The sequence below is a fragment of the Heloderma suspectum genome, chromosome 8 (genome assembly GCF_057233095.1).
Source record: "Heloderma suspectum isolate Gila_16-S chromosome 8, 16-S_ref, whole genome shotgun sequence".
NCBI lineage: Eukaryota > Metazoa > Chordata > Lepidosauria > Squamata > Helodermatidae > Heloderma > Heloderma suspectum.
Window position 1 is genome coordinate 9,385,689 of NC_139465.1, and position 25,575 is coordinate 9,411,263.

Here is a 25,575-nt window from a genome sequence, read left to right on the forward strand (position 1 = left end):
AGTGGAAAAAAAAACACCGTGCGTATGCAATGGCGGCGCCCATGGGCGCCGCCATTTTCGTACGCGCGGTTGTTGTCTTTTTTCACTCAGCCGTGATAGGCTACGTAAACATTTACGTAGCCTATCATGTTTGTTGTTTGTTTGTTTTTTTTAACTTGGAAATGGCGGTGGCGGCAGCCGGTCAGAAGACTGGCCACCGCCGAACCGCCGTCAAACTGCCGCCGAACCGCTGCTGAACCTCCGGCGCCGCTGCTGCCACCAGGGACATTCACACAAGGTAAGTGCCGTCCTGGGGGTGGCGGGGGGGCAGACCGTTTCTCCACCAATTTCGGGGGGCCGAATGCGCTGGCATTCGGCCTCCCCGAGATTCATGGAGAAATTCTCTGACATCCCTGGGTGGGAGCCTGTGGTAGCTTGAAGTGGGGCTTACCTTGGGTAAGAGCCAGTGGGTGCAGGGAGAACTGCTTTGCCACCTTCCAGGTGAGATAGAATGAGCCAATGGAACCAATGGAAGATGGTTACATGGCTAGGAAATAGCACTTTACTTGTTCTCTGCTTTGTTTGGTTGGGTAACAAGGCTGATGTCCTAACTGTGACCAGCGGCTGGTTACAACCGCAATTACAAACTGTGACTGTATTAGTTTGGTTGGGGGTGATTGTTGGATGAGTGGAGTCTATGAGTTGACTGGTTGATTGTATATTTGAATGGTGGGTGGCTGTGGAGAGTGTGTGGGTATTTTACAGTGGTAAGGATATGCCTAGGAGACTCTAATGTGGGGGCCTATGGAGGAGGCACCACTATTCCCATGACTTGGGACAGAAGGAGATACGGTAGGAGGAGCGGGTTGGGACATCAAAGTAGAATGGGCCACAGGTGTTTATACACTGTTCCCCTTCTACCCCCCTCCTCTAGCTCTCATGTAGCTGGTAGCTCTTCCACTGTGTTCTCCTGTCTTGTGGTGCTGCTATTTAATGCCAGATCGGTCTGCAACAAGACCGCACTCATTCATGATTTAATCGTGGATGAGAGGGCCGACCTGGCGTGTATCACTGAGACTTGGGTGGGTGAGCTGGGTAGAGTCAACCTGACTCAGCTCTACCCACCTGGGTACTCAGTGCAGCACCAATATAGGTTGGAGGGCTGGGGGGGGGAGTTGCCGTGGTTCATAGAACTTCCATCTCTATCACCAGGAGACCACTCCACCTTGGAGCAGGCCTTGAGGGGTTGTACCTGGTGTTGAGCCATAGAGACAGACTGGGGATGCTGCTGGTGTACCACCCACCCTGCTGCCCAGCATCCTCCCTGACTGAGCTGGCGGAGGCACTGTGGTGTTGGAGGAACCCAGGACGGTGGTTCTGGGTGACTTCAACTTCCATGCTGAGGCTGTCTCTGGAGTTCCAGCTCAGGACTTCATGGCCTCCATGACAACCATCGGACTGTCTCAGGATGTCATCGGCCCAACACATGAAGCAGGGCACACCCTTGATTTGGTTTTTGCTCCAAGTTGTGAGATGGGTAGTCTGAAGATTAGGGGGCTCCAAGTAACCCCATTGTCATGGTCAGACAATTTCCTGGTGAGATTTGAACTTACGGCATTACTTTCCTCCTGCGGGGGTGGGGGGCCTATTCGGATGGTCCGCCCTAGGAGACTGATGGAATCCAATGGATTTCTGAATGCTCTTAGGGATTTTCCAGGGGAGAGAGCTGGTGATCCAGCCGAGACCCTAGCCTCACTGTGGAACAGTGAGATGCGGAGGGCCATCAACATGATCACACCTGAGTGCCCTCTCCGGCACTGTGGATCTAGGGATGTATGGAAATCACTTACCTTTTAACGAAATTGATTTGAGGTGGGGAGGAAGGTGCTCCGTCCCTCCCCCCCGAAATTCTGGCCGGCCGGCTCCACTCCACAGGGATTCTGCGGAGCCGCCGGCCGTCTCCACCAGCGGCTGGACATCCAGCCGCTGGCTAGCAGGAACGCAAATGGCGGCAGCCACAGCCGCCACCGTTTGTGTCCCTGCAGTCAGCCATGATAGGCTACGTAAATGTTTACGTAGCCTATCATGGCTGATTTAAAAGAAAAAATAACGCGCGTATGCAAATGGCGGTGCCCATGGGCACCACCATTTCCGTTCCTTATTTTGGCACGTCTTAGTCTACGTAAACATTTACGTAGACTAAGACGGCGAAAATAAGGGGAACGCAAATAGCGTAGCATCTACGCTGTTTGCGTTACTCTTATTTTCGCCATCTTAGTCTACGTAAATGTCTACGTAGACTAAGACATGTAAAATAAGGAATGCAAATGGCGGCGCCCATGGGCAGCGCCATTTACGTACACGCATTTTTTTCTTTTAAATCAGCCATGATAGGCTACGTAAATCTTTACGTAGCCTATCACGTTTGTTTGTTTGTTTGTTTTAATTGGAAATGGCGGTGGCAGCAGCTGGCATTCGGCCTCCCCGAGATTCGTGGCAAAATTCTATGACATCCCTATGTGGATCCCCGTTCTGCTCCCTGGTATACTGGGGAGCTGCAGTCAATGAAACAGTCTGGACGTCGGCTGGAGTACAAATGGTGCAAGACTCGAAGTAAAGACGAACGAGTACTAGGGATTCGGCCCCCTGAAATCGGTGGCAAAATGGTCTGCCCCCCCACCCCCCCGGGATGGGACTTACCTTATTGTGTGTTGTTTGGTTTTAGTTTTTGTGAACCGCCCAGAGAGCTTCGGCTATTGGGCGGTATAGAAATGAAATAAAATAAATAAATAAATAAATAAATACCTTGGGCGAATCTCCCTGGCGGCTCCGGCAGCAGTTCGGTGGCGGTGCAGTGGTGTTGGCTGCGGTGGCCGGTCTTCCGACCGGCTGCCGCCGCTGCCATTTCCAGTAAAAAACAACAACAACAAAAACGTGATAGGCTACGTAAATGTTTACGTAGCCTATCACAGCTGAGTAAAAAAAACACAAAAAAACTGCGTGTACGCAAATGGCGGTGCCCATGGGCGCCGCCATTTGCATTCCTTATTTTGGCATGTCTAGTCTACGTAAGCATTTATGTAGACTACGGCGAAAATAAGGGGAACGCAAATAGCGTAGACCAAAATAAGTTCCAAAATAAGGAACCCAAATGGCGGCGCCCATGGGCGCTGCCATTTGCGTACGCGCAGGTTTTGTTTTTTTTTTACTCAGCTGTGATAGGCTACCTAAACATTGACGTAGCCTATCACAGCTGACTGCAGGGACGCAAACGGCGGCGGCTATAGCCACCGCCATTTGCAGACCTGGCCGGCCAGGATTCAGGGTGGAAGGGACAGGGCGCCTCCCCCCGGTCAGAATTTCGGGGGGGAGGGACAGGGCACCTCCCCCCCGGCCAGAATTTCGGGGGGAGGGATGGGGCACCTCCCTCCCACCTCAAATCACATTTCATCAAAAGGTAAGTGACTTTCGTACATCCCTACCGAGCACTCTCTAGAGTGCATAATCGTGCCTATTGCATGGCAGTGAGGGCAGCAAAGAAGGTTTATTTTGCTGCCTCCATTACATCCTCAAGTAACCATCCATCGGAGCTCTTCCGGGTGATCTGGCGGTTGTTAACATCTTCCCCAGTAAATGGGGCCCGCTGTGACCTTCTTGCATCTCACTTTGAGGACAAAATCGCTTGTCTCCGCAACGACTTTGATGCTGTTGTTAGTGCAGTACAAGTCGAGGTGTCTGATGCCACCATCTGCCCGATTTTGTGTGATCAGTTCCAGTTGTTATGACCTGATGATGTGGACAAGATGCTTGCAATAATGAGACCGACCACGTGCCCTCTTGATCCCTGTACTTCCTGGCTAATGAAAGCTAGCTGAAGGGGTATGACTGGGTGGGTCCAGGGAGTGATAAATGCTTCCCTATGGGAAAGGGTGGTCCCTGCTGTCCTTAAGGAGGCAGTAGTGCGGCCAGTCCTGAAGAAGCCCACCCTAGACCCAATGGTATTAGACAACTACCGCCCAGTTGCAAATACCCCTTTTCTAGCGAAGGTCCTTGAGAGGGTTGTGGCAAACCAATTGCAGGCACTTTTGGAGGATACTGATTATCTAGACCCATTTCAGTCTGGGTTTCATTCTGGTTATGGGACTGAATCAGCCTTGGTTGCCATCCACCCTGATGGATGACCTTCATTAAGAGAGGGACAGGGGGAGTGCAACCCTGTTAATTCTGCTCAATCTCTCATCAGCTTTTGATACCATTGACCATGATATCCTCCTGGATCGATTCTGTGGGATGGGTATTGGAGGCACTGTACTACAGTGGTTCCGGTCCTAACTACGAGGCCGATTTCAGAGATTAACATTGGTGACAATTCCTCGGCCCCTTGGCAATTGAGCTATGGGGTGCCGCAGGGTACCATCCTGTCACCAATGTTGTTTAACATCTATATGAAGCCACTGGGAGCGGTCATTAGGGGATTTGGAGCTAAATGCCATCAGTATGCTGATGACACGCAGCTCTAGCTCCCTGTGACATCTGAATCAGGAGAGGCTGTGCAAGTCCTGAATCAGTGCCTAGACTCAGTGATGGGCTAAATGAAGGACAATAAACTAGGGATGGCGGAGAATTTCTCCCCGAATCTTCGGGGGGCTGAGTGCCAATGCATTCGGCCCCCTGAAACCAGCGGTGAAATTCTCCGCCCCCCGCCCCCCCCCGGGATGGGACTTACCTTTGGTGAATGTCCCTCCCGGCGGCGGGTCCCAGCGGCAGTTCGTTGGCCTTTTGTCGGGGGCGGGGGCGGCAGCTGGTCTTTCAACCGGCTGCCGCCGCTGCTATTACAAAGTGTAAAAAAAACCCCAAACCCCGTGATAGGCTACGTAACGATTAACGTAGCCTATCACGGCTAGATTTCCAAAGTCAGCCGTGATAGGCTACGTAAATCGTCACGTAGCCTATCACGGGTGACTTTAAAAAAAAAGCGCATATGGCTAATGGCGGCCCCCAAAGGGAGCCGCCATTCACATTCCTTATTTGGTCGCTGTAGTCTACGTAAAGATTACGTAGACTACGGCGAAAATAAGGGCAACGCTATTTGCGTTGCCCTTATTTTCGCTGTAGTCTACGTAAAGATTAACTTTTTATTTCGCGGCCGGGCGAGGTGAGGCGCCTCCTCCCCGGCCTGAATTTCGGCCGGGCGAGGCGGGAAGCCTCCCCCCCCGGCCTGAACTTCGGGGGGAGCAGCGAAGCGCCTCCCCCCCACTGCGAAGCAAGCTGCGAGACCAGGTAAGTGGCTTTCGTGCACCCCTAGTAGCCTATCACGGGTGACTTTGAAAAAAAAAAAGCGTGTACGCAAAGCATGTACGCTGTAGTCTACGTAAATCTTTACGTAGACTACAGCGACCAAATAAGGAACGCAAATGGCGGTGCCCTATGGGGGCCACCATTATCCGTACGCGCTTTTTTTTTTTTTTCAAAGTCACCCGTGATAGGCTACATAACGATTAACATAGCCTATCACAGCTGACTTTGGAAATCTAGCTGTGATAGGCTATGTTAATCGTTACGTAGCCTATCACGGTTTTGTTTTTGTTTTTTTTTACACTTTGTTTTGCGGCCGGGGAGACGGGGCGCTTCTCCCTGGCCTGAATTTCGGCCGGGGGAGGTGGGAGGGCTTGCCCCCCCTCGCTCGAACTTCGGGGGGGAAGCGAAGCGTCTCCCCCCTACCGCAAAGCACCCCTGCGAAAAGGTAAATGACTTTTGTACATCCGATTCCCTACAATAAACTGAAGCTGAATCCTGGCAAGATGGAAGCCCTGTGGGTGAGTGGTTCCCGGGTCCGGGAGATAGGCTCATTGCCTGTTCTGGATGGGGTTGCACTCCCTCTGAAAGATCAGGTCCATAGTCTGGGGGTACTCCTAGATCCATCATTGTTGCTGGAGGCGCAAGTGGTCGCGGCAGTTCCGACTGCCTTTTACCAGCTTTAGCTGGGTCGCCAGCTACAGTCTCTCCTGGACGGGGGTAGTTTGACCACGATGGTACAGACATTAGTAACCTCAAGACTGGATTACTGCAATGTGCTCTATGTGGGGCTGCCCTTAAGACTGGTCCGGAAGCTGGAGCTAGTGCAGAATGCAGCAGCTCGGCTGTTGTTGGGAGCTGCCTCTTCTCAGCGTGTAAATCCTTCGCTGAGGGAACTGTACTGGCTGCCTATTCGCTACTGGGCCAGGTTTAAGGTATTAGTACTAGTGTACAAAACCCTAAACAACTTGGGACCAGGATACCTGAGAGAGCGCCTCCTTCCCTACCAACCTGCCCAGTCACTGAGGTCATCAGAGGGCATGTTCCTGGTGGTTCCACATGGACCTATGGCCCAGTTGGAGTCCATCAGGAGAAGAGCCTTCAGTGTGGTGGCCCCCTTCCTATGGAATTCCCTGCCTTTAGAGGTCAGGCAGGCACCAACATTGTGTTCTTTCCGGCACCTCCTGAAGATGTTGTTCTTTCAAGAGGCCTTCCTTGCATGACCAGCCGTGGGTTGTTAAATTCCACTTTGTTGGGATTTGTCTTTTTTAAAATGTTTTAACTTTTTTAACTCTTTTAACCATTGTTTTATTCTTATGGTGTTCACTGCTCTGAAATCTTCTGATGAGGAACGGTATATAAATATTGTAAATAAATAAATAATCACCGCTTAACCACCTACCTTCTCTGATTATCCTTTTATGACCTTTGGTTGGGAGTTTCTGGGAATAGCACAATTTACCTGTGCCTAGTATAAAACTATTGGATTATACTGTCTGGAATTTGGCAGGTGGAATCATCTCCGTGGGGCTGCCAGGTCCCCAAATTCCATGTATTTATCTTAAACACTGAAAAAGTTATGGCTGTTTCTGTTTTCCAATGCAAGTCAATGGGAAAACATCAAATTGAATAATTTGGATATCCGAATCTAACTTCATATCTGAATCCAAAATGAAGTGGATTGGGTCCGAATCAGTCAGAACCAAATGAGGCTGCTTTGGAAGGTCCAAATCAGTATCTGGAGTGAAGCAGGAGGGCTGTGTGTCCATGCACAGCCCTAGTGAAAACCTAAGATGAAGTCCTGCTGATTTCCTTAGAGATAAACGATGTGTGTGTGTGTGGGGGGGGCATTTTGCCAATCTCTTTGGACACTCATCAAAAGATGAAGAGGCCATTCATGAAGGAGAAAAGCAACATCAAGAAATTAAGGGCCCATGCAGCAATGTTCCTATCATTGCTACACAAGTTTTTCTACTGTGTCCCATTTTCCCCCTTGTCATGTGAAAATCTGCAGAGAACTCAGGGATAATTTTGGGAGGATGTGGGGAGGGGAGTAACATATGCAGAAGTGTGTGTGTGTGTGTGTGTGTTGCAAAACTAAGGTATTATGGGTCAGGTCAACTCCTACCAGGTTTATTTCTCCTTCAGCATCAATGGTTGAGGGCAAGATGTCCCACAAACCCCACCCCAATTCCCATCAGAATAATTGATATTGAAATAGGATAGGATTGCACTGTGATTAGAGTGTTGGGCGGAGATGTGACACATGGGCAATGACTTGCTCTCCACTGCCCCAGAGGGCAGAATGAGACCCAATGGGCTTAAGTTACAGGAAAGCATATTTTGGTTGAATATTAGGAACAACTATGTAGTGGAAAAAGCAGTTAACTATGGAACAAATTAATTAGGATAGGGGAAGATTGCTTACACCTGTAATGTTGTGTAAATGAATAGTCCAGTTATGGCTGTAATGTTGCGTAAATGGCCCCTTTATGGCTACCATTTATGTAATATTACAAATCTGGAAAACCCTGAGCCACCATTTTTACACAAAACGGCAGCTCACTAAGAGGACAGAGGGCCCTGCAGTGCTTGCCCTGCACTTGTCGGGGACTCCAGCAGCATGGGCAGCAGCAATTGGCCAGCACCCAGCAAAACTGGGTGGAGGTGAGTCCGTCCATCCCTACTTCCGAAGCCATTGCTGGAGAGCATATCACACTGTCCCGACATACAATGTAGAGCAAGCAAAATTAGGAACAGGAAGCTGCCTTATATTGAATCAGAACATTGGTTCATCTAGCCCAGTATTGTCAACACTGGCGGGCAGCAATGGCTCTCCAGGGATTCAGGCCAGATTCTTTTCTAGTCCTATCAAGATATGCCAGTGATTGAATCTAGGACCTTCTGCATGCAAATCATGTGCTCCACCACTGAGCTATGGACCTTCCCTGCCCAGCAAGAGTACTTAGAAATGTGTATTGAAGAGGGTGTGTGTGTCTCAGATAGGGATGTGAGAATCAGCAAAATCTGACATCACAGAACTTTTCAAAATCCCATCTTGAAGGTTGTTCCAACTCAAGTCAGTATCCTGGAGGAGGGCTAATGTTGTCCCTATCTTCAAAAAGGGCAAAAAGGAGGGATTGGGGAACTACAGACCAGTCAGTCTGACATCAGTCCCTGGGAAACTTCTGGAGCAGATTATAAAGCAATCAATCTGTAAGCACCTTGAGAACAATGCAGTGATTACTCGAAGCCAACATGAATTTGTCAAGAACAAATCCTGCCAGAAAAATCTGATGTCATTTTTTTGATCAGGTAGTCTCCCTTGTGGACCATGGGAATGCTGTGCATATAATATACCTCAACTTCAGCAAAGCTTTCAACAAAATGCCCCATTATATTCTGATGAGCAAACTACAGGGATGTACGAAATTGCCCTTACCTGTCTCCGCCGGGTTTTGCTGGGGGGGGGGAGGCGCTCTGCGGGGATTCCACGGAGCCGCCGGCCAGCTCTGCCAGCAGCCGGACATCCGGCCACTGGCTAGCAGGGATGCAAATGGCAGCGGCCATAGCCACTGCCGTTTGTGTCCCTGTGGTCAGCCGTATAGGCTACGTAAATCTTTACTTAGACTATCACATCTAACTTTAAAAAAACAAACAAACGCGCGTATGCAAATGGCGGCGGCTATGGCCGCCGCCATTTGCATTCCTTATTTTGGCCTGTCTTAGTCTACATAAATATTTACGTAGACTAAGACGGCGAAAATAAGGGGAACGCAAATAGCGTAGCAGACGCTCCCCCTTATTTTCGTCTAAGATGGCCCAAAATAAGGAACGCAAATGGCAGCAGCCGTAGCCGCCACCATTTACGTACACGCGTTTGTTTTTTTAAGTCAGACATGATAGGCTACGTAAAGATTTACGTAGCCTATCACGTCTTTTTTTTTTTTAACACTGGAAATGGCCGCCGCGGCAGCCAGTCTTTCGACCGGCAGCCGCAGCCGCCACCAGAGCCACCACCGGAGCTGCCGCCACCCGGAAGATCCACCCCAGGTAAGTCTCATCCTGGGGGGGATCTGCAGGGGGGCGGGGGGTGGCAGGCCATTCCAACACGGAGTTCGGGGGGCCGAATGCTAGGGATGTACGAAAATGACTTACCTTTCCGTGGATTATGTTGATGGTGGGGGGGAGGCGTTCCGTCCCTCCCCCCGGAATCCTGGCCGGGGGGGGAGGTGCTCCGTTCTTCCCGCCCAGAATCCTGGCCAGCCGGCTGTGCTCTGCAGCAATTCTGTGGAGCCCCGGCCAGCTCCACCAGCAGCCGGACATCCGGCCGCTGGCTAGCAGGGATGCAAATGGCGGCAGCCGTAGCCACCTCCGTTTGCATCCCTGCAGTCAGCCATGATAGGCTACGTAAATGTTTATGTAGCCTATCACAGCTGATTAAAAAAAACAAACAACGCACGTACCCAAATGGCGGCGGCCAAGACCGCTGCCATTTGCGTTCTTTATTTTGGCACGTCTTCGTCTACCTAAACATTTACATAGACTAAGACGGTGAAAATAAGGGGAACGCAAATAGCGTAGCGTCTACGCTATTTGCGTTCCCCTTATTTTCGCTGTCTTAGTCTACGTAAATGTTTACATAGACTAAGACGTGCCAAAATAAGGAACGCGTATGCGCGTTGATTTTTTTTTTAGAAGTCAGCCGTGATAGGCTACATAAACATTTACGTAGCCTATCATGGTGTTTTTTTTAAATCTAGCAGTGATAGGCTACGTAAATCTTTACGTAGCCTATCATATATTTTTTTTTTAACCTGGAAATGACGGCGGTGGCAGCCAGTCGGAAGACCGGCCACCACAGCCGCTGCCGCCGAACCACCGCCGGAGCCACCGGCGGAACCACCGCCGCCAGGAAGATCCGCCCCAAGTAAGTCCTGTCCCGGGGGGGAGGTGGGGGGGTGGCACATCATTCTGCCACCAATTTCACGGGGCCGAATGAGCTGTCATTCGGCCTCCCCGAGATCCGTGGCAGAATTCTCTGACATCCCTACCAAATGCACTGGCATTCGGCCTCACCGAGATCAGTGGTGGAATTCTCTGTCATCCCTAGCAAACTAGCTAAAAGCAGACTTGATGAAACAACTATCAGGTGGACCAAAGTTGGCTACAGAATCGGACTCAAAGAGTGCTTATCAATGGGATCTTCTCAAACTGGGGAGAGGTAATGAGCGGGGTACAGCAGGAGTCAGTCCTGGGCCCAGTGCTCTTTAACGTTTTTATTAATGACTTAGATGAGGAGGTGCAGGGAATGCTGATCAAATTTGCAGATGACACAAAATTGGGCAGGATAGCTAAGTACTTTGGAAGACGGACTCAAAATTGAAAGTGATCTTGATAGACTGGAGCGCTGGGCAGAAAAGAACAGGATCTTGGAATTGTTGTAGATCGCAAGCTGAATATGAGTCAACAATGTGATGTGGCTACAAAAAAAGGCAAATGCTATTTTAGGCTTCATTAATAGAAGTATAGCTTCCAAATCACATGAAGTACTAGTTCTCCTCTAGTCAGCATTGGTTAGGCCTCATCTGGAGTCCTGTGTCCAGTTCTGGGCACCACAGTTTAAGAAGGATGCAGACACACTGGAGAGGTTTCAGAGGAGAGCAACGAAGATGATCAGGAGACTGGAAACAAAGCCCTATGAGGAGAGACTAAAAGAACTGGGCATGTTTAGCCTTGAGAAGAGAAGACTGGGGGGAGATATGATAACATTCTTCAAGTACTTGAAAGGTTGTCACAGAGAGGAAGGCCAGGAGCAGGTGGCTACTAGGAAGAGGGCCTTTTCTGCTGTGGCACCCCAGCTGTTGAATGAGCTCCCTAGTGAGGTTCCCCCTAGCACCTACGTTGTATTCCTTCTGGGGCCAGGTGAAGACCTATTTATTCTCCCAGGCATTTCAGTATTTTAGCTTTCTAGTCTTTTAGCTTTGCTGTTTTAAAGCTGTATTTTAAATCTCTGCATTGCTGCTTGGTTTTATCCTGGTTTTATCCTGGTTGTATTGTTATATAGTGGTTTTAATGCCTTTATATTTTCTATTGTTTTACCCTGCACTTTTTGGTTTTAATTTTTGTGAACTGCCCTGAGAGCTTTGGCTATTGGGGAGTATAGAAATGAAATAAATAAACAAGCTAAATAATAAAATAAATAATGGTCTCAAGTTACAGGAAGTCAGGAAAAAACAACAAAAACAACTTCCTGACCATTAGAGCAATACGGCAATGGAAATAATTATCTAGGAGGCGGTGGGCTCTCCCACACTGGAGGCATTCAAGAGGAAGCTGGACAGCCATCTTTCAGGGATGCTCTGACTTGGATTCCTGCATTGAGCAGGGGGTTGGACTCGATGGTCTTATAGGCCCCTTCCAACCCTAGTATTCTATGATTCTATTTTTCTCTTTGCATGAAAATCCATGTGTATTTTAATGCATATTTTCCCATATGTATGCATCAATTGTGCACATGTTTGAAATATACACATTCTTCTCCAATTGATTAAAGAGTAGTTGTGTGCATTTTTCAAAGGCACACATTTTTTCATGCACATTTTTCAAATGTATCCATGTTCTTGAATGGTCTATTTCTGGTCTGTGAATTACACGCTAAGTTCAGTAATGTACAGACTTTGACCACAGATTGCACCTGTGTTCAGTCCAGAAGTTGTGAACTCAGTACATTTTGATCAAAAATGAAGGGAAATAAATTTCTCATACATCCCTAGTCTTAGGCAGGGATTCTTGTCATGCAAATAGGGGAAGTAGAAGCATACAAATCAGGACACATGGATATCCTGGTGTTCATGCTGAGAGGGGCTGAGACTTTTGTAGGTGTATGATTCAAATGCTAGTTTGAGGACAGGACAAGATGGCCCCCAGACTCCAGAGAAGCATATATTCCAACTGGTAGTCACAATCTCAATCTGTAGCAGGGTACCGAACCTCAGGATTGTGGGTCAAATCCAGTCTGCTTAGGGTCTCAGTCCAGCCCTCTATGGTTCACCCAATGGCCACTCCACTTTCCCCAACTGCCAATCATTTGATGGTTGGCCAGCTTTAGCATGTTCCTCCAACCACTCTAAAACACTGAAATGCCTCAACTAAGGCTTACTTACTGGCAATACAAGTTTGAAACTAACATATGCTGGTGTTTTTGGTATTTGGAGCTAACTCTGTTTCACCTTTGTCCACACCCATGACTGGAATATGAGCTTCTCCAAAACTGAATGCAGCCCTCAGGTTGAAAGTAGGGATGTACGGACTATGTAAAATCTGCTCTGTCTGTGTTTTGCAGATTGCCAGGCACCTTTCATTCCATCATCAGCCCACAGATGGATGCATTTTTTTTCATCATGTGGAAAAATACGTAAATATTTACATAAATATTTATGTAAGTATTTACATAATTTACTTCGGTATGCAACATTTAGCATATTGTCCCAATTTCCATTCAATGTTTTCTCAGCAGAAACTTGCATATTTCTCTATGGATTTATATGCGTAAATTTAGGGAAAGTAAAAAAAATCATCTGAAAGTCCATGGACTCCATGTGGCCTCGGGGGGTTGCTCCACAGCAGATTCCACAGGTTGGATTCTTAGAAATCCGAGTTCATTTTAATCTGTCTTGAATTTCTCCAGCATCCCTAGTTGAAAGACGTTTGGCACGCCTGATACATGGGGAAGGAAACGGCACCCTGCTTGCCACAATCGCACTCATTTGGAATTGAGTGCTTGACCAGGGTTACTTACTTTTATGAATACTCAGAAGACTCCCATGGCAAGTGTCCCTATTTTAATTTGTGAAGCATTGGAGGATATAGGCATTATTTGAACCCCTGCCATGGTTATTAAACCATCCACCTTTGGGATTTTGCAGTGGAGACTTTCTCCATCTTCCATATAGATTAATAGTAGGAATGTATGAGAATGTTGTTTCAGTTTGACTTTCACAAGAAGTTACCAAAATTTGCAAAGTTCTCCATATTTTGGACACAAAGAACTTGAGATGTAAACATTGAATGTAGGCAAACCACATACTGCTCAATTTGTCCATCCAGGCACAGGGATTTGAATGTTTTACTCTTAGATGTCTAGGTTTGGATCCCTGTGTATACAACCAATTTAGTTCCGAATAAGTGTTTCCACCTCTCCCCCCAGCCAGGCTCATCTTTGACAGCTATATGGCTGGCAGGCACATTATGATCCTTTCCACACTGGAAACGGCTGCACCTATTTTATTTGGCTGGTGCAGATGGGCGAGAATTTTATTTCAGCTTGTTTTTGTGAACAATTTACCAATTTACTAAGTCCTTCATATCTGGGAGAGAATGAACTTGAGATTTTTTTAAAAAAATAGAAAGCAGGAGAATAAAGACTGATATATCTGATCAATCATCCCTAATTAACAGTCATGTTCTTCTCCTACTCATTCCAAACCCCGCATTAGACTTTATTTGATCTCAATGGGAGGAATTTCAAAAGTTTGCTGACTGCATGAAACCAGCTTTTTTTTTTTTATTACTCCAGCTTGCATGCAGAGTTTTTACTTATATAAATGTCTCTTCACTTTGGCCTCTTTCTTTCCCTTGGAAGTTTTCACAGGTAATGAACACAACAGCATTTACAGCTAACTAGAAACCACGTAAAAAGAAACTATAACATCTAGACTTAATTACTGGAGGAACCAGTGGAAATGGGATGTGCAGCATGTTTCTACTTAAATTAAAATGGTCTGGAGAAGGGGGGTCAGAGGACACTCAGACAAAAATACAATTGTTTCTTTCACTCTTCAGCCAAGAATTGAAAGTGCTTCGTTTATTGAAGACTACAAAAACAATCATAATTCGACTTGCTTTGCATATTTGCTCTATTAATTTACATACTCATGGTGGGCCGCACATGCAGATATAACTGCTAAATTACATTGTTCTTGAGTAATGGGGACATTAAAAAAATGCTCAGTGTAGTCAAACAGACAATAAAAAAAGTATTGATGAGTCTGCTGAAAAGCATCCAGTTTCGGGGCACTTCTGCACTTAACTGACGTTAGATTGGATTATACAGTTTACCAGGGCTAGTGTCAAGAGTAGGCATGGCCAGGCACCTGCCAAGGGCCCACAACCCAGCAGGGTTCCAATGACAAGAGCCTCCTGGAACTGCTCCTTGTCTTCACCCTTGCAACCTACCTGTTGCTCTGTCCCAGACAATGAACGCAGTGAGAAGGAAGAGCAATAGATGCCACTGCATACTTGCTTACTGGCTCTCTGCTTGTCAAGCAAGCAAGTGACAGCAATGAGGAGGAGGAGGAGGAGGAGGAACAGTAGCTGGTGACAATGGCAGAGAGATGGTACACTCACTGAGAGTGGGAGGCATTGAAGGTGTCTTGTCCAAGGGCCCTCAAAAACCTGCAGCTGCCACACTTGACCTATCTGCTGGGTTCAAATGGCATAGAGTGTGCTTATTTCATTCTGCTAACCACCCCTGAAGTTAAGGGACTACTATTATCATCCATTGAAAAGATGCACAACTAATTCCTAGAAACTCAAAGTATTTGAAAACTGTCTAGTTCTGATGTTAGGTTATGGTCAGGTGTTGCCAGCTTGCAGAAACTTGCTTCCACCTCAGAAGAAGGGGAGTCCCCTGTTGAACCCAGTGGCTATCAGGAGGACTCACCACCCCCTAGCAGGGACTCTGTGATAGCTACTATGAAGGACATTGTACCTTTAGACCATGACAAATTCAGGGACTCCAATATATAGCCCATGCCTGGGCTGCCTCATATACCCACCACAATCGTCCCTGCATGGTGGGGAACATGGACAGAAGCCACCTTTGGAAAGGGGAATGCTTGCCTATCACTGCAAACCTTCTCTTCACTAACATCCCCTCTCCCCCCAGGAGAAGGTCCTGACAAGTGCATGCAGGAACAGGACCTCCAGTGAAAGAAGAGCTTGCAAGGATGATCAGCTGCCTGGCTGGTGCCATAACTATTCTGTGCAGTTCCTGGTTATGTTACTTAGCTTCCTCATGGACAGCTCCTCTATTATTTCAGTAAATGAATTCTGGGCCCTGTTCCAGTTCTAGTCTTCCTTCAGAGCTGGATCTATCCCCCTTCTTGCTGGCACAACCATAACTTCAGTAGCACCAGTTCTTATGTGGGTGGGAATAGGACAGTTAGTAGGGGATGCAGCAGATGCAGGAATTTCTACCCATTCATCCTGTCATGTGCAAATGGCCAACACAGATACCTTTCCAATAAGCTTCAGGACTCTTCTTAGACTTTAGAGTTGTGCTACTGTAGTGTAGCATTGTGGTTTAGAGGCTGCCAGCTCAATCCTATGCATGCTTATTCAGAAGTAAACTACATAGGGATGTCAGAGAATTCCACCACGGATCTCGATGAGGCTGAATGCCAGTGCATTCGGCCCCCTGAAATCAGTGGTGCAATGAAGCCCCCGCCCCCCAACCCCATGAAAGGCGCACAAAACGGAGCACTTACCTGCTCCCGTCCAGGCTGACTTGCGAATGGCGGCCGCACTGCAGTCGCCATTCACTTCCTCATCATAGCTGTGATAGGCTACGTAAATAATTACGTAGCCTATCATGGCTAACGCAGGGATGCCATTTGCATCCCTGCGGAGGCTGTGATAGGCTACGTAAGTATATATGTAGCCTATCACGGCAAGCTAAAAAAACACCCCAGGGTACGCAAATGGCAGCGACTATGGCAGCCGCCATTTGGGTTCCTTTTTTACCGCTGTTTTAGCCTACGTAAATATTTATGTAAGCTATTACGGCGAAAAAAAAGGGGAATGCAAATAGCGTAGTGGACGCTATTTGTGTTCCTTTCCCCCACCCCCCGGCCATAATAGCTCATGTAAATATTTACATAGGCTAAAACAGTGGGGGGGGGGGAAGGAACGCAAATGGCTCCCACTATGCTATTTGCATTCCCCTTTTTTTCTGCCGTAATAGCTTACATAAATATTTATGTAGGCTAAAACAGCGGAAAAAAGGGAATGCAAATGGTGGCTGCTGCAGCCGCCGCCATTTGCGTATGCTGTTTTTTTGTTTTGTTTTGGGTTTTTTGTTTGCAGGCTGCCCAGCGGCTGGATGTCCGGCTGCGGGAGGCCCTGGCCAGCAGCTCTGCGGAATCTCCGTGGAGCAGAGCCGGCCGGATTAAGATTTCAGGGGGAGGTGCTGAGCGCTTCCCCCCCCATGGCAAATCACCCCATTGAAAAGGTAAGTGACTTTCGTACATCCCTAAAACTACACTGTGTTCAGAAGTAAGCTGCACTAGGTAAGTCTGAAGAGGTATCGAATGTGAGCGGAGAAGTCCTTTGTCCATATCTTGCACTGAATGCTCTAGATGGCCTTCAAATCGCTTTCTCTTTCTTTCTGAGCCTCAGTCTTCTGTCTGCAAAATGGCAACAACACTGACAAATATTATTGGGCTGTTAGGCTTATGAAGTTCCGGAATTATCAACAGAAATGCTATTTCTGAATAGGGATGGACGCAAGTCCCTTACCTGTTCTCGAAGCTTGCTGCGGTGGGGGGGAGGCACTTCGGTTCTCCCCCCAAAGTTCAGGCGAGGGGGGGGAGGTGCCCCGCCTCGCCCGGCTGAAATTCAGGCCAGGTAGGAGCGCCCCGTCTACCCAGCCGCAAAAAAAAAAGTAAAAAAACAAAACACACACACACACACCTGTGATAGGCTACGTAACCATTTACGTAGCCTATCACGGCTAGATTTCTAAAGTCAGCCGTGATAGGCTATGTAAATCGTCACGTAGCCTATCATGGGTGACTTTGAAAAAAAAAAAAAGCACGTACACAAATGGTGGCGGCCCATGGGCGCCACCATTTGCGTTCCTTATTTCGACATGTCTAGTCTACGTAAAGATTTACGTAGACTACGGCAAAAATAAGGGCAACACTATTTGCGTTGCCCTTATTTTTGCCGTAGTCTACGTAAATGTTTACGTAGACTAGACGTACCAAAATAAGGAACGCAAATGGCAGCGCCCATGGGCCGCCGCCATTTGCGTACACGCCTTTTTTTTTTCAAAGTCACCCGTGATAGGCTATGTGATGATTTACATAGCCTATCACAGCTGACTTTGGAAATCTAGCTATGATAGGCTACGTAAATCGTTACGTAGCCTATCACGGGTGTGGGTCTTTTTTTTTTACTTTATTTTTTTTTTTGCAATGGCGGCGGTGGCAGCCGGTCAGGAGACCGGCCGCCACCCCCGCCCCCGACGAACCGCCACCGAACCACCGCTGGGACCCGCCGCCGAGAGCGACATTCGGCCACGGTAAGTCCCATTCGGGGGGGGGGCTGGGAGCCGGTGGAGAATTTCCCCACCAATTTCGGGGGACCAAATACATTGGCATTCGGCCTCCTGAAGATTCGTGGAGAAATTCTCCGCCATCCCTATTATATGGATGTCGGAGAATTTCTCCACGAATCTCCAGGAGGACAAATGCCAACGTATTCGGCCCCCTGAAATTGGTGGAGAAACCGTCTGCCCCCCCTGCACCCCCTGGGATGGGACTTACCTTTGGCGAATGTCCCTGGCGTTGGTGGCTCCCGGCGGCGGTTCGGGGGCGGCGGCCGGTCTTCCGACCGGCTGCCGCCACCACCATTTCCCAGTAAAAACAAAACAAAAACAACAAATGTGATAGGCTACATAAAGATTTACGTAGCCTATCACGGCTAGATTTTCAAAGAACACCATGATAGGCTACGTAAATCCTTATGTAGCCTATCACGGCTGGCTTTGGGGGGAAAAAAAAGTGCGTACATAACGCAAATGGCGGTGCCCATGGGCGCCGCCATTTGCGTTCCTTATTTGGGCACGTGTAGTCTACGTAAACATTTACGTAGACTACAGCGAAAATAAGGGCAACACTATTTGTGTTGCCCTTATTTTTGCCATAGTCTACATAAATGTTCACGTAGACTACACATGCCCAAATAAGGAACATACGCGCTTTCCCCCCCCCCCCAAGTCAGCTGTGATAGGCTACGTAAGGATTTATGTAGCCTATCACGGCTGACTGCGGGGACGCAAATGGTGGCGGCTATGGCCACCGCCATTTGCATCCCAGCTGGCCAGGAGGACTCGCGGCTGGAGAGACGGGGTGCCTCCCCGCTGGCCAGAATTTCGGTTGGAGGGACGGGGCGCCTTCCCCCCGGCCAGAATTTCGGCCGGAGGGACAGGGCACCTCCCCCCCGGCCAGAATGTTGGTGGGGAGGAACGGAGCACCTCCCCCCCACCGCGAAGCAAGCTGCGGGACCAGGTAAGTGACTTTCGTCCATCCCTAGACTTCAAACTGTCATAACTGGGACCAAGTTCAGATCTGATTAAATTATCTAGATCTGTGGTGCACACGATCCATTGCAGTTGGAAATGTATATTTCAAGCCAATTTTAGTCCCTGTGATTATTGTAACTGCCTTGTTTCTTAGATTGCTTAGAGACAACAAACAGTGGCCTTTCCTCCCTTCTCTATCCACTTAATATTAACAATTGTGTCTTAATTACTGTGTCAGTTTCATACTGGTACAATTTGCTGAGTCATTACAGATTTCACAGTCACATGTGGCTGAAACAGTTTGTCCTTTCCATAATACCAAACAGAAAGACAAGAGAAAAATCTGAAAGTTATTTAGGCCAGACATACTTAGGCTGCACAGGGCTATATGTGGGGCTGCCCTTAAGGAAGCTGGACCTAGTGCAGAACACACTAGCTTGGCTTTTATCAGGAGCTGCCCCTTTTCAGCATAGAACTCCTTTGCTGAGGGAACTGCACTGGCTGCCTATTTGCTACTCGGCCAGGTTTAAGGTATTAGTACTAGTGTACAAAGCCCTAAACAACCTGGGACCATGATAGAGCATAGAATCATAGAATCATAGAATAGTAGGGTTGGAAGGGGCCTACAAGGCCATCGAGTCCAACCCCCTGCTCAATGCAGGAATCCAAGTCAGAGCATCCCTGACAAATGGCTGTCCAGCCTCGTCTTAAAGGCCTCCAGTGTGGGAGAGCCCACCACCTCCCCAGGTAATTGGTTCCATTGCCGTATTGCTCTGACACTCAGGAAGTTTTTCCTGATGTTCAGCCGGAATCTGGCTTCCTGTAACTTGAGCCCATTATTCCGTGTCCTGCACTCTGGGATGATCAAGAAGAGATCCTGGCCTTCTTCTCTGTGACAACCTTTCAAGTACTTGAAGAGTGCTATCATATCTCCCCTCAGTCTTCTCTTCTCAAGGCTAAACATGCCCAGTTCTTTCAGTCTCTCTTCATAGGGCTTTGTTTCCAGTCCCCTGATCATCTTTGTTGCCCTCCTTTGAACCCTCTCCAGCTTGTCTGCATCCTTCTTAAAGTGTGGTGCCCAGAACTGGACACAGTACTCCAGATGAGGCCTAACCAGTGCTGAGTAGAGGGGAACTAGTACTTCCCGGGATTTGGAAGCGATGCTTCTATTAATGCAGCCCAAAATAGCATTTGCCTTTTTTGCAGCCACATCACATTGTTGGCTCATATTCAGCTTGTGATCGACAACAATTCCAAGATCCTTCTCGCTCGTAGTGTGGTTGAGCCACGTATCCCCCATCTTGTAACTGTGCATTTGGTTTCTTTTTCCTAGGTGCAGAACTTGGCATTTGTCCCTATTAAATGCCATTCTGTTGTTTTCTGCCCAGCACTCCAGTCTATCCAGCACCTTCTTCCTTACCAACCTGCCTTGTCACTGAGGTCATCAGAGGGCATGTCCCTGGTGGTTCCACATGCACCCATGGCCTGGCTGGAATCCACCAGGAAAAGAGCCTTCATTGTGGTAGCCTCCTTCCTGTGGCACTCCCTGCCTTTGGTGGTCAGGCAGGCACCTACGTTGTGTTGCTTCAGGCACTTCCTGAAGACATCATTATTTTGAGTGGCCTTCCTTGAGTGACCAGCTGTGGTTTATTACATTCAGAATTTGTTTCTTTTAAGGTAGTCACGATGGGGGAAAGCAATGGCAAACCACCCCGCTACAGTCTGCTATGAAAACGCCGGCAAAAGCGGCGTCCCTCTAGGAGTCAGTAATGACTCGGTGCTTGCACAGGAGGAAACTTTCCCTTTCCTTTATCTCTGCTGTTCACTGCTCCAAAGCCTTTTGATGTGGAGCTGTATATAAATATTGTGAATAAAATAAAAATAAATAAATGAAATGCATGCAGCCAGTGGCAAAAGGCAAACAATGAGTCTGTTTCCTCTAAATTTTTTTAAAAACATTAATATTGCTGGCATTTGAGACCACGAAGCCCAACAGAGCTCAACAATCTGTTCACATTAATGACTTGCTATTTTATCTCTATGTCTCTCATCTTTGCTCTTTTTTAGATTTTCTTTATGTACGTTTTTTCTCTGTATCATCTTTTTATTACTTACTTACTAACTTACTTACTTACTGCATTTATAAACTGCTTAATAACCAGAGTTCTCTGGGTGGTGGTGTACAGGTATGTTATAAACATGAAATACAAAACAATAGACAATGATAGAAAGATCACATAATAAAACGAAGTTAAACCAGCAACAAAGGATTAAAAAAACCTGTGCAGCACAAAACCACGTTAAAACAAAAACAAACAAACAAAACACCTACCAGCAAAATATAAGTGCAAAGATGAAAGGACACTAAAAAGAGTTCTCAGAATGCCTAGGCCAATAAAAAAGGTTTTCACCTGGTGCCAGGAAGACCCTAACACTATGGACAAACAGATTTTGTAAAATCTGTTCCATCTGCATTTCATAGATTTTCAGGTGCTTTCCTTTCTGCCACCCGCTCCTTGACGGAATCAGATTTTTCCCTATTTCCCAAATCTGTGCAAATCCACATTTGTGCAAATTTGTATATGCAGAAATCCCCCCCAAATGTGCAACCCCCCAAAATGTGCAACCCTCCCCCCAAATGTGCATTTTCATGCTTTAGTCTATTGGCAAAATGTACATTTTTCACTGGTGAGATTAGACAGACAGACAGACAGACATTGCATTTTCTATGACTTCATTTGCGTAAAATTCCAGAAAGTTTTTTTTTTAAAGGTCTGCAAATCCACAGAATCTCTGCAACTTGGGAAAAGCCAGTCCACTGCAGAACACTTGGGTTGGATTCCCAGAAATCTGAAGTCATTTGATTCCGTTGCAGAGTTCTCTGACATCACTATATAACATAAGTGCCAAGTGAGTCTCTCTGGAGAGGGTATTCCACAACTGGACACTGAAGAAGCATCTCTCCCTATAGCAATCCACCTGCATCTTATGCTCTTCAGAGGGGACTCTTCACCAGGTTCTTTTGCAGGGGGGCCCTTGTTGCAGGGAAGTAGGCATAGGGGCTTATTTGTAATGGTGCCCCATCTCTGGAACACACTTCCCCAAAGTTCAACTGGTGACAATGCTTCTATCATTTTGGTACCAAGTTAAAGCTTTCTTATTTGCCAAGCCATTTTTCAGTATTGTGTTGGGTTGTGTAGTTTTATGCTTTTGTTGATGATGATGATGATTGATGATTCTGTTATATTGCACTGTGGCATATTTTGGTTTGTATGCCTCTTGTATACCATCCAATATGTAGGTATGAGAGTGGTTAAAAATACTTTTAAAAAATCATAATGTCCTCTCTACCCCACAGTTTCTTGGGATATAAATTTATCCCGCCCTGCCCCCTGGAAATACTCTAGGGCCAGGGTGGAGAACTTGTGTTAGTGCATGCCTTTTTGATAGCATGCCATTAGAGATTTGTCTGACCATAAATTATACTCAGAAGGTCACCCCACAAAATTCAAATCCATGCAGCCTATCAAGCACAAGGATTCTGGGTGGGTGATATTCAGAAATCAAGCACATCCCCTCAAAACAATAGACGCTCAGGAATTTCACAGTGAAACATGGTATTTTGGAAAGATGGGCACATTATGTTTGAAACAAGCACGGTGAAACACAAGCAGAAGCCTCCAATATGCATGACATGGAAGGATCAAAGATCCACAAATGCATCTCATCACCCAAAACACAAACCAAAACAAGAAATGAAAGTTGAAGAGCAAAGTTCAGTGTCACAGTAAGGAAGAGGACATTGCTGATGTATGAAATCAGAATGTATGGCTCACTCATGTTTTAGGGAGCAGACTTTGGGAAGCCAAGTTCCTTTGCAATATGTAGATCTTGTTGATTAAGATAGCTAAGATCACTGGAGATGTACATACTCTACATTGCACAAACTATAAAATACTGAAGGCTCAGACATTTCTGCACTGTTCTTCCAGATACAAGAGGACATATATGAAAAATACGCAGAGAAAAGGTCAGAGCAGGGGTTGTTCAACCCCTAGCAACTGCTCACAGCTTCAGAAAGTTTCCTTCACACACTTTGAGAATGGTGGGCAATTAGATTAAGAACAGAAAAGTTTTGTCACAACAAAGATAAGCCAACATTGAGCCCTCATCCGAAGCACAATACTGAATCTTATGAAGCAGAAGCTGCAGAACCTCAGTGGTGTCTGTAGTTTTCCCAGGAGGGATATAGCCAACATCACATCTAGTCAACTATGGTTTCCTTCCACTATGTGACACTCTGGGGGAACTGGTCTCAAGCCGTACTGCATACAACCAGGTCTCGAACCCAAGACTTTTGCGGTTACACAACCATTTTATCCATGGCCAATATTCTCATAAAAACAGTGAATAGTAAGAGGTGTCTGTAGTTTTCCCAGGAGGGATATAGCCAACATCACATCTAGTCAACTATGGTTTCCTTCTACTATGTGACACTCTGGGGGAACTGGTCTCAAGCCGTACTGCATACAACCAAGTCTCGAACCCAAGACTTTTGCAGTCACACAACCATTTTATCCATGGCCAATATTCTCATAAAAACAGTGAATAGTAAGAGGACATCCTTTTCAGTTCCCCTTACTACCTTGATCAAACAGCTCAAGTCTGAAAGCACCATTAACACTTCATGGCCCATTTGTCCTCATCCCACTTGTCTTCCATGCTCACAGTGCATGTTGTGCCAGTGCCAACTTTTTAATTCGACATCTGTCTACTGGAAATGGGATTTGCCCATCCGGTTCATTCATATCCCCCCACTGAAAATAATATTTGGCCTCTGGAGACTCAGTTATTGGGAGAGGGGAGAGAAAATGTCTTCTGAACTGTATGTCTTGGATCAGATTCCATGTTCAATGCACATCCCATGTGCAAATTAAAGAACACACACTCAACTGCTAGTCAAGTTCCTCTGTCATGGCCATTCACTACCAGAGCAGCACAGACAAGTGAATGCAAGGGCAGAATCATTCAAAAGAAAGGGCTCTGGTCTCTTCCTGGTGTCCATGTAAATATTCAAGCTAACAATTGATTTAAGTATAGGAGCTTTTCAATACACATAGAAAGTCATAATGTACAGAAAAGGTCAACATCTGCATAACTACAGGTTTACAAAAAGCTTTAAGAAAAAGAAGACGCAACAGACTATAGAACCCAGGTAGAAACCAAAGAGAGGAGCCTGTTATAAGAACAGTGAATTCTTGATATATTCCAAATCGTGAAAGAAACACCTAGACTGGTTCATTACACACACACACACACACATATATATATATATATATATATATATATATATATCTGTGTGTGTGTGTGTGTGTGTGTGTGTGTATATATATATATATATATATACACACACACACATATATACACACACGTAAAAATGACATATGAAAATAAGATTTCTTACAATTCAGAACTGGCTGGTCCGCTGTGAATGCAGACGGGTGTTCAATATGAAAAACCTTTTGTTGGAATCCAGGGATGCATTCTAAATCCTCCGTGAATGCAAGCAGCAGAACCTGAGAAAACAAAGGAAGAGGGCTTGTTTTCATATCTGCTTGTTCATTGCTCATGCTGGCTTGTGCAAATGCTCCAGGAGATTAAAAATGGTCCCTCACATCACACCTTTCCTTTTACATTTGCTTCTTATTGCCTTGGGGCATAAAACTGCATGTTATAGAAACAGAGGGAGGGAGGGAGGGAGATTTCCCATGCAACCAAATCTAATGCAGGTAACAAAGTACATCAAACAGGTATTTGAGGATGTTCCTCTTTGTTGGCAAAATACATTCAGGGGAAATTGTTTGTTTCCCAGTGTTATAGGAGATTGAATATCACTGGTTTCCCAGTCCCGGGGCATGCCATTTCAATTCATGGAGAGGAGATTTCTGAGAAGACCTGTTTGAAATTTTAACACTGGCAGACATGGGGCTAGGGCAGGGGGAGAGACTTTCAGAGAAGTCCAGGCTCAGTCCAGGGGTCTCATTACAACTAGTGAACATCTTTCAACTAATGTCCACACTAGCGATTACATGGGACATTATTGCTCGCCACCAACTATGTCATCATTATTTATTTTTTTTAAAAAAAAAAATCTAGGCCATCTTTCAAAGCAGAAGACCTGGACCTCCCAAGGCAGCTCACAGCAATAAAATACATAAAAACAGTTAAAATATTAAAAGCAATAAGAGCATAAACACAATAAAACAGTGATAAAAGCAACAATACAAGCTGACAATGAAACCAACAACAACAGCAGTGTTGATTTATCCTGGCATTTTATCTGTTGCAAGTTGAATTTTCATGTCTCTTCATGGTTTTATTAAGCTCAGAATTTCCCTCCCCTTCCCACAGGCATCAGCCAATGAAGAAAAGTGAGAGCAGGAAGTATGATGATGCTTTGTGACAGAGCACCTGCTCTATATGCAGAAGGTCACAGGTTAAATTCACCACATCTCAAAGTAGGTCTGGGAAATAATCTTGTCCGAACCCTTGGAGGGCTGATGCCAGTCAGTGTCAACAATATCGATGGTCTAACTTCCTATGATGTCATATTGGTTTATTTCATTAATATTACAATGTTTTAGTACCACCTTTCATCATTTTGGGGGGTGGGGGTGGGTTCCAGGGCAGTGCACAATAAATAACCATAATAAAACCACTAATACCGTGAAAAAATATCCACTTACAACAGATAAAATGCCAGGATAAATCAAAATGTCTTTGCCAGCCAGGTCCCCAAAAGAAAGTGCAGTTGGCAATGAACAAGCTTCTCTAGGGAGGCTGTTATCACCACAGAAAAGTCCCTCTCACCTGTTGATGAAAAACATAGCTCCAATAAAGGAGGTTCCTGAAGAAGGGCTTTGGCAGAAGAG

At 46.5% G+C, this 25,575-nt stretch overlaps 1 protein-coding gene across 1 annotated transcript in view; it reads right to left on the reverse strand.

Moving 5' to 3' along the window:
- CDH13 (cadherin 13) overlaps positions 1-25,575 on the reverse strand; it is a 1,172,869-nt gene that overhangs the window by 907,687 nt on the left and 239,607 nt on the right. The window contains exon 2 of the mRNA XM_084812404.1: positions 24,108-24,219. Coding sequence (XP_084668530.1) covers positions 24,108-24,219 — 112 coding nt within the window. The remainder of the gene's footprint in view (positions 1-24,107; positions 24,220-25,575) is intronic.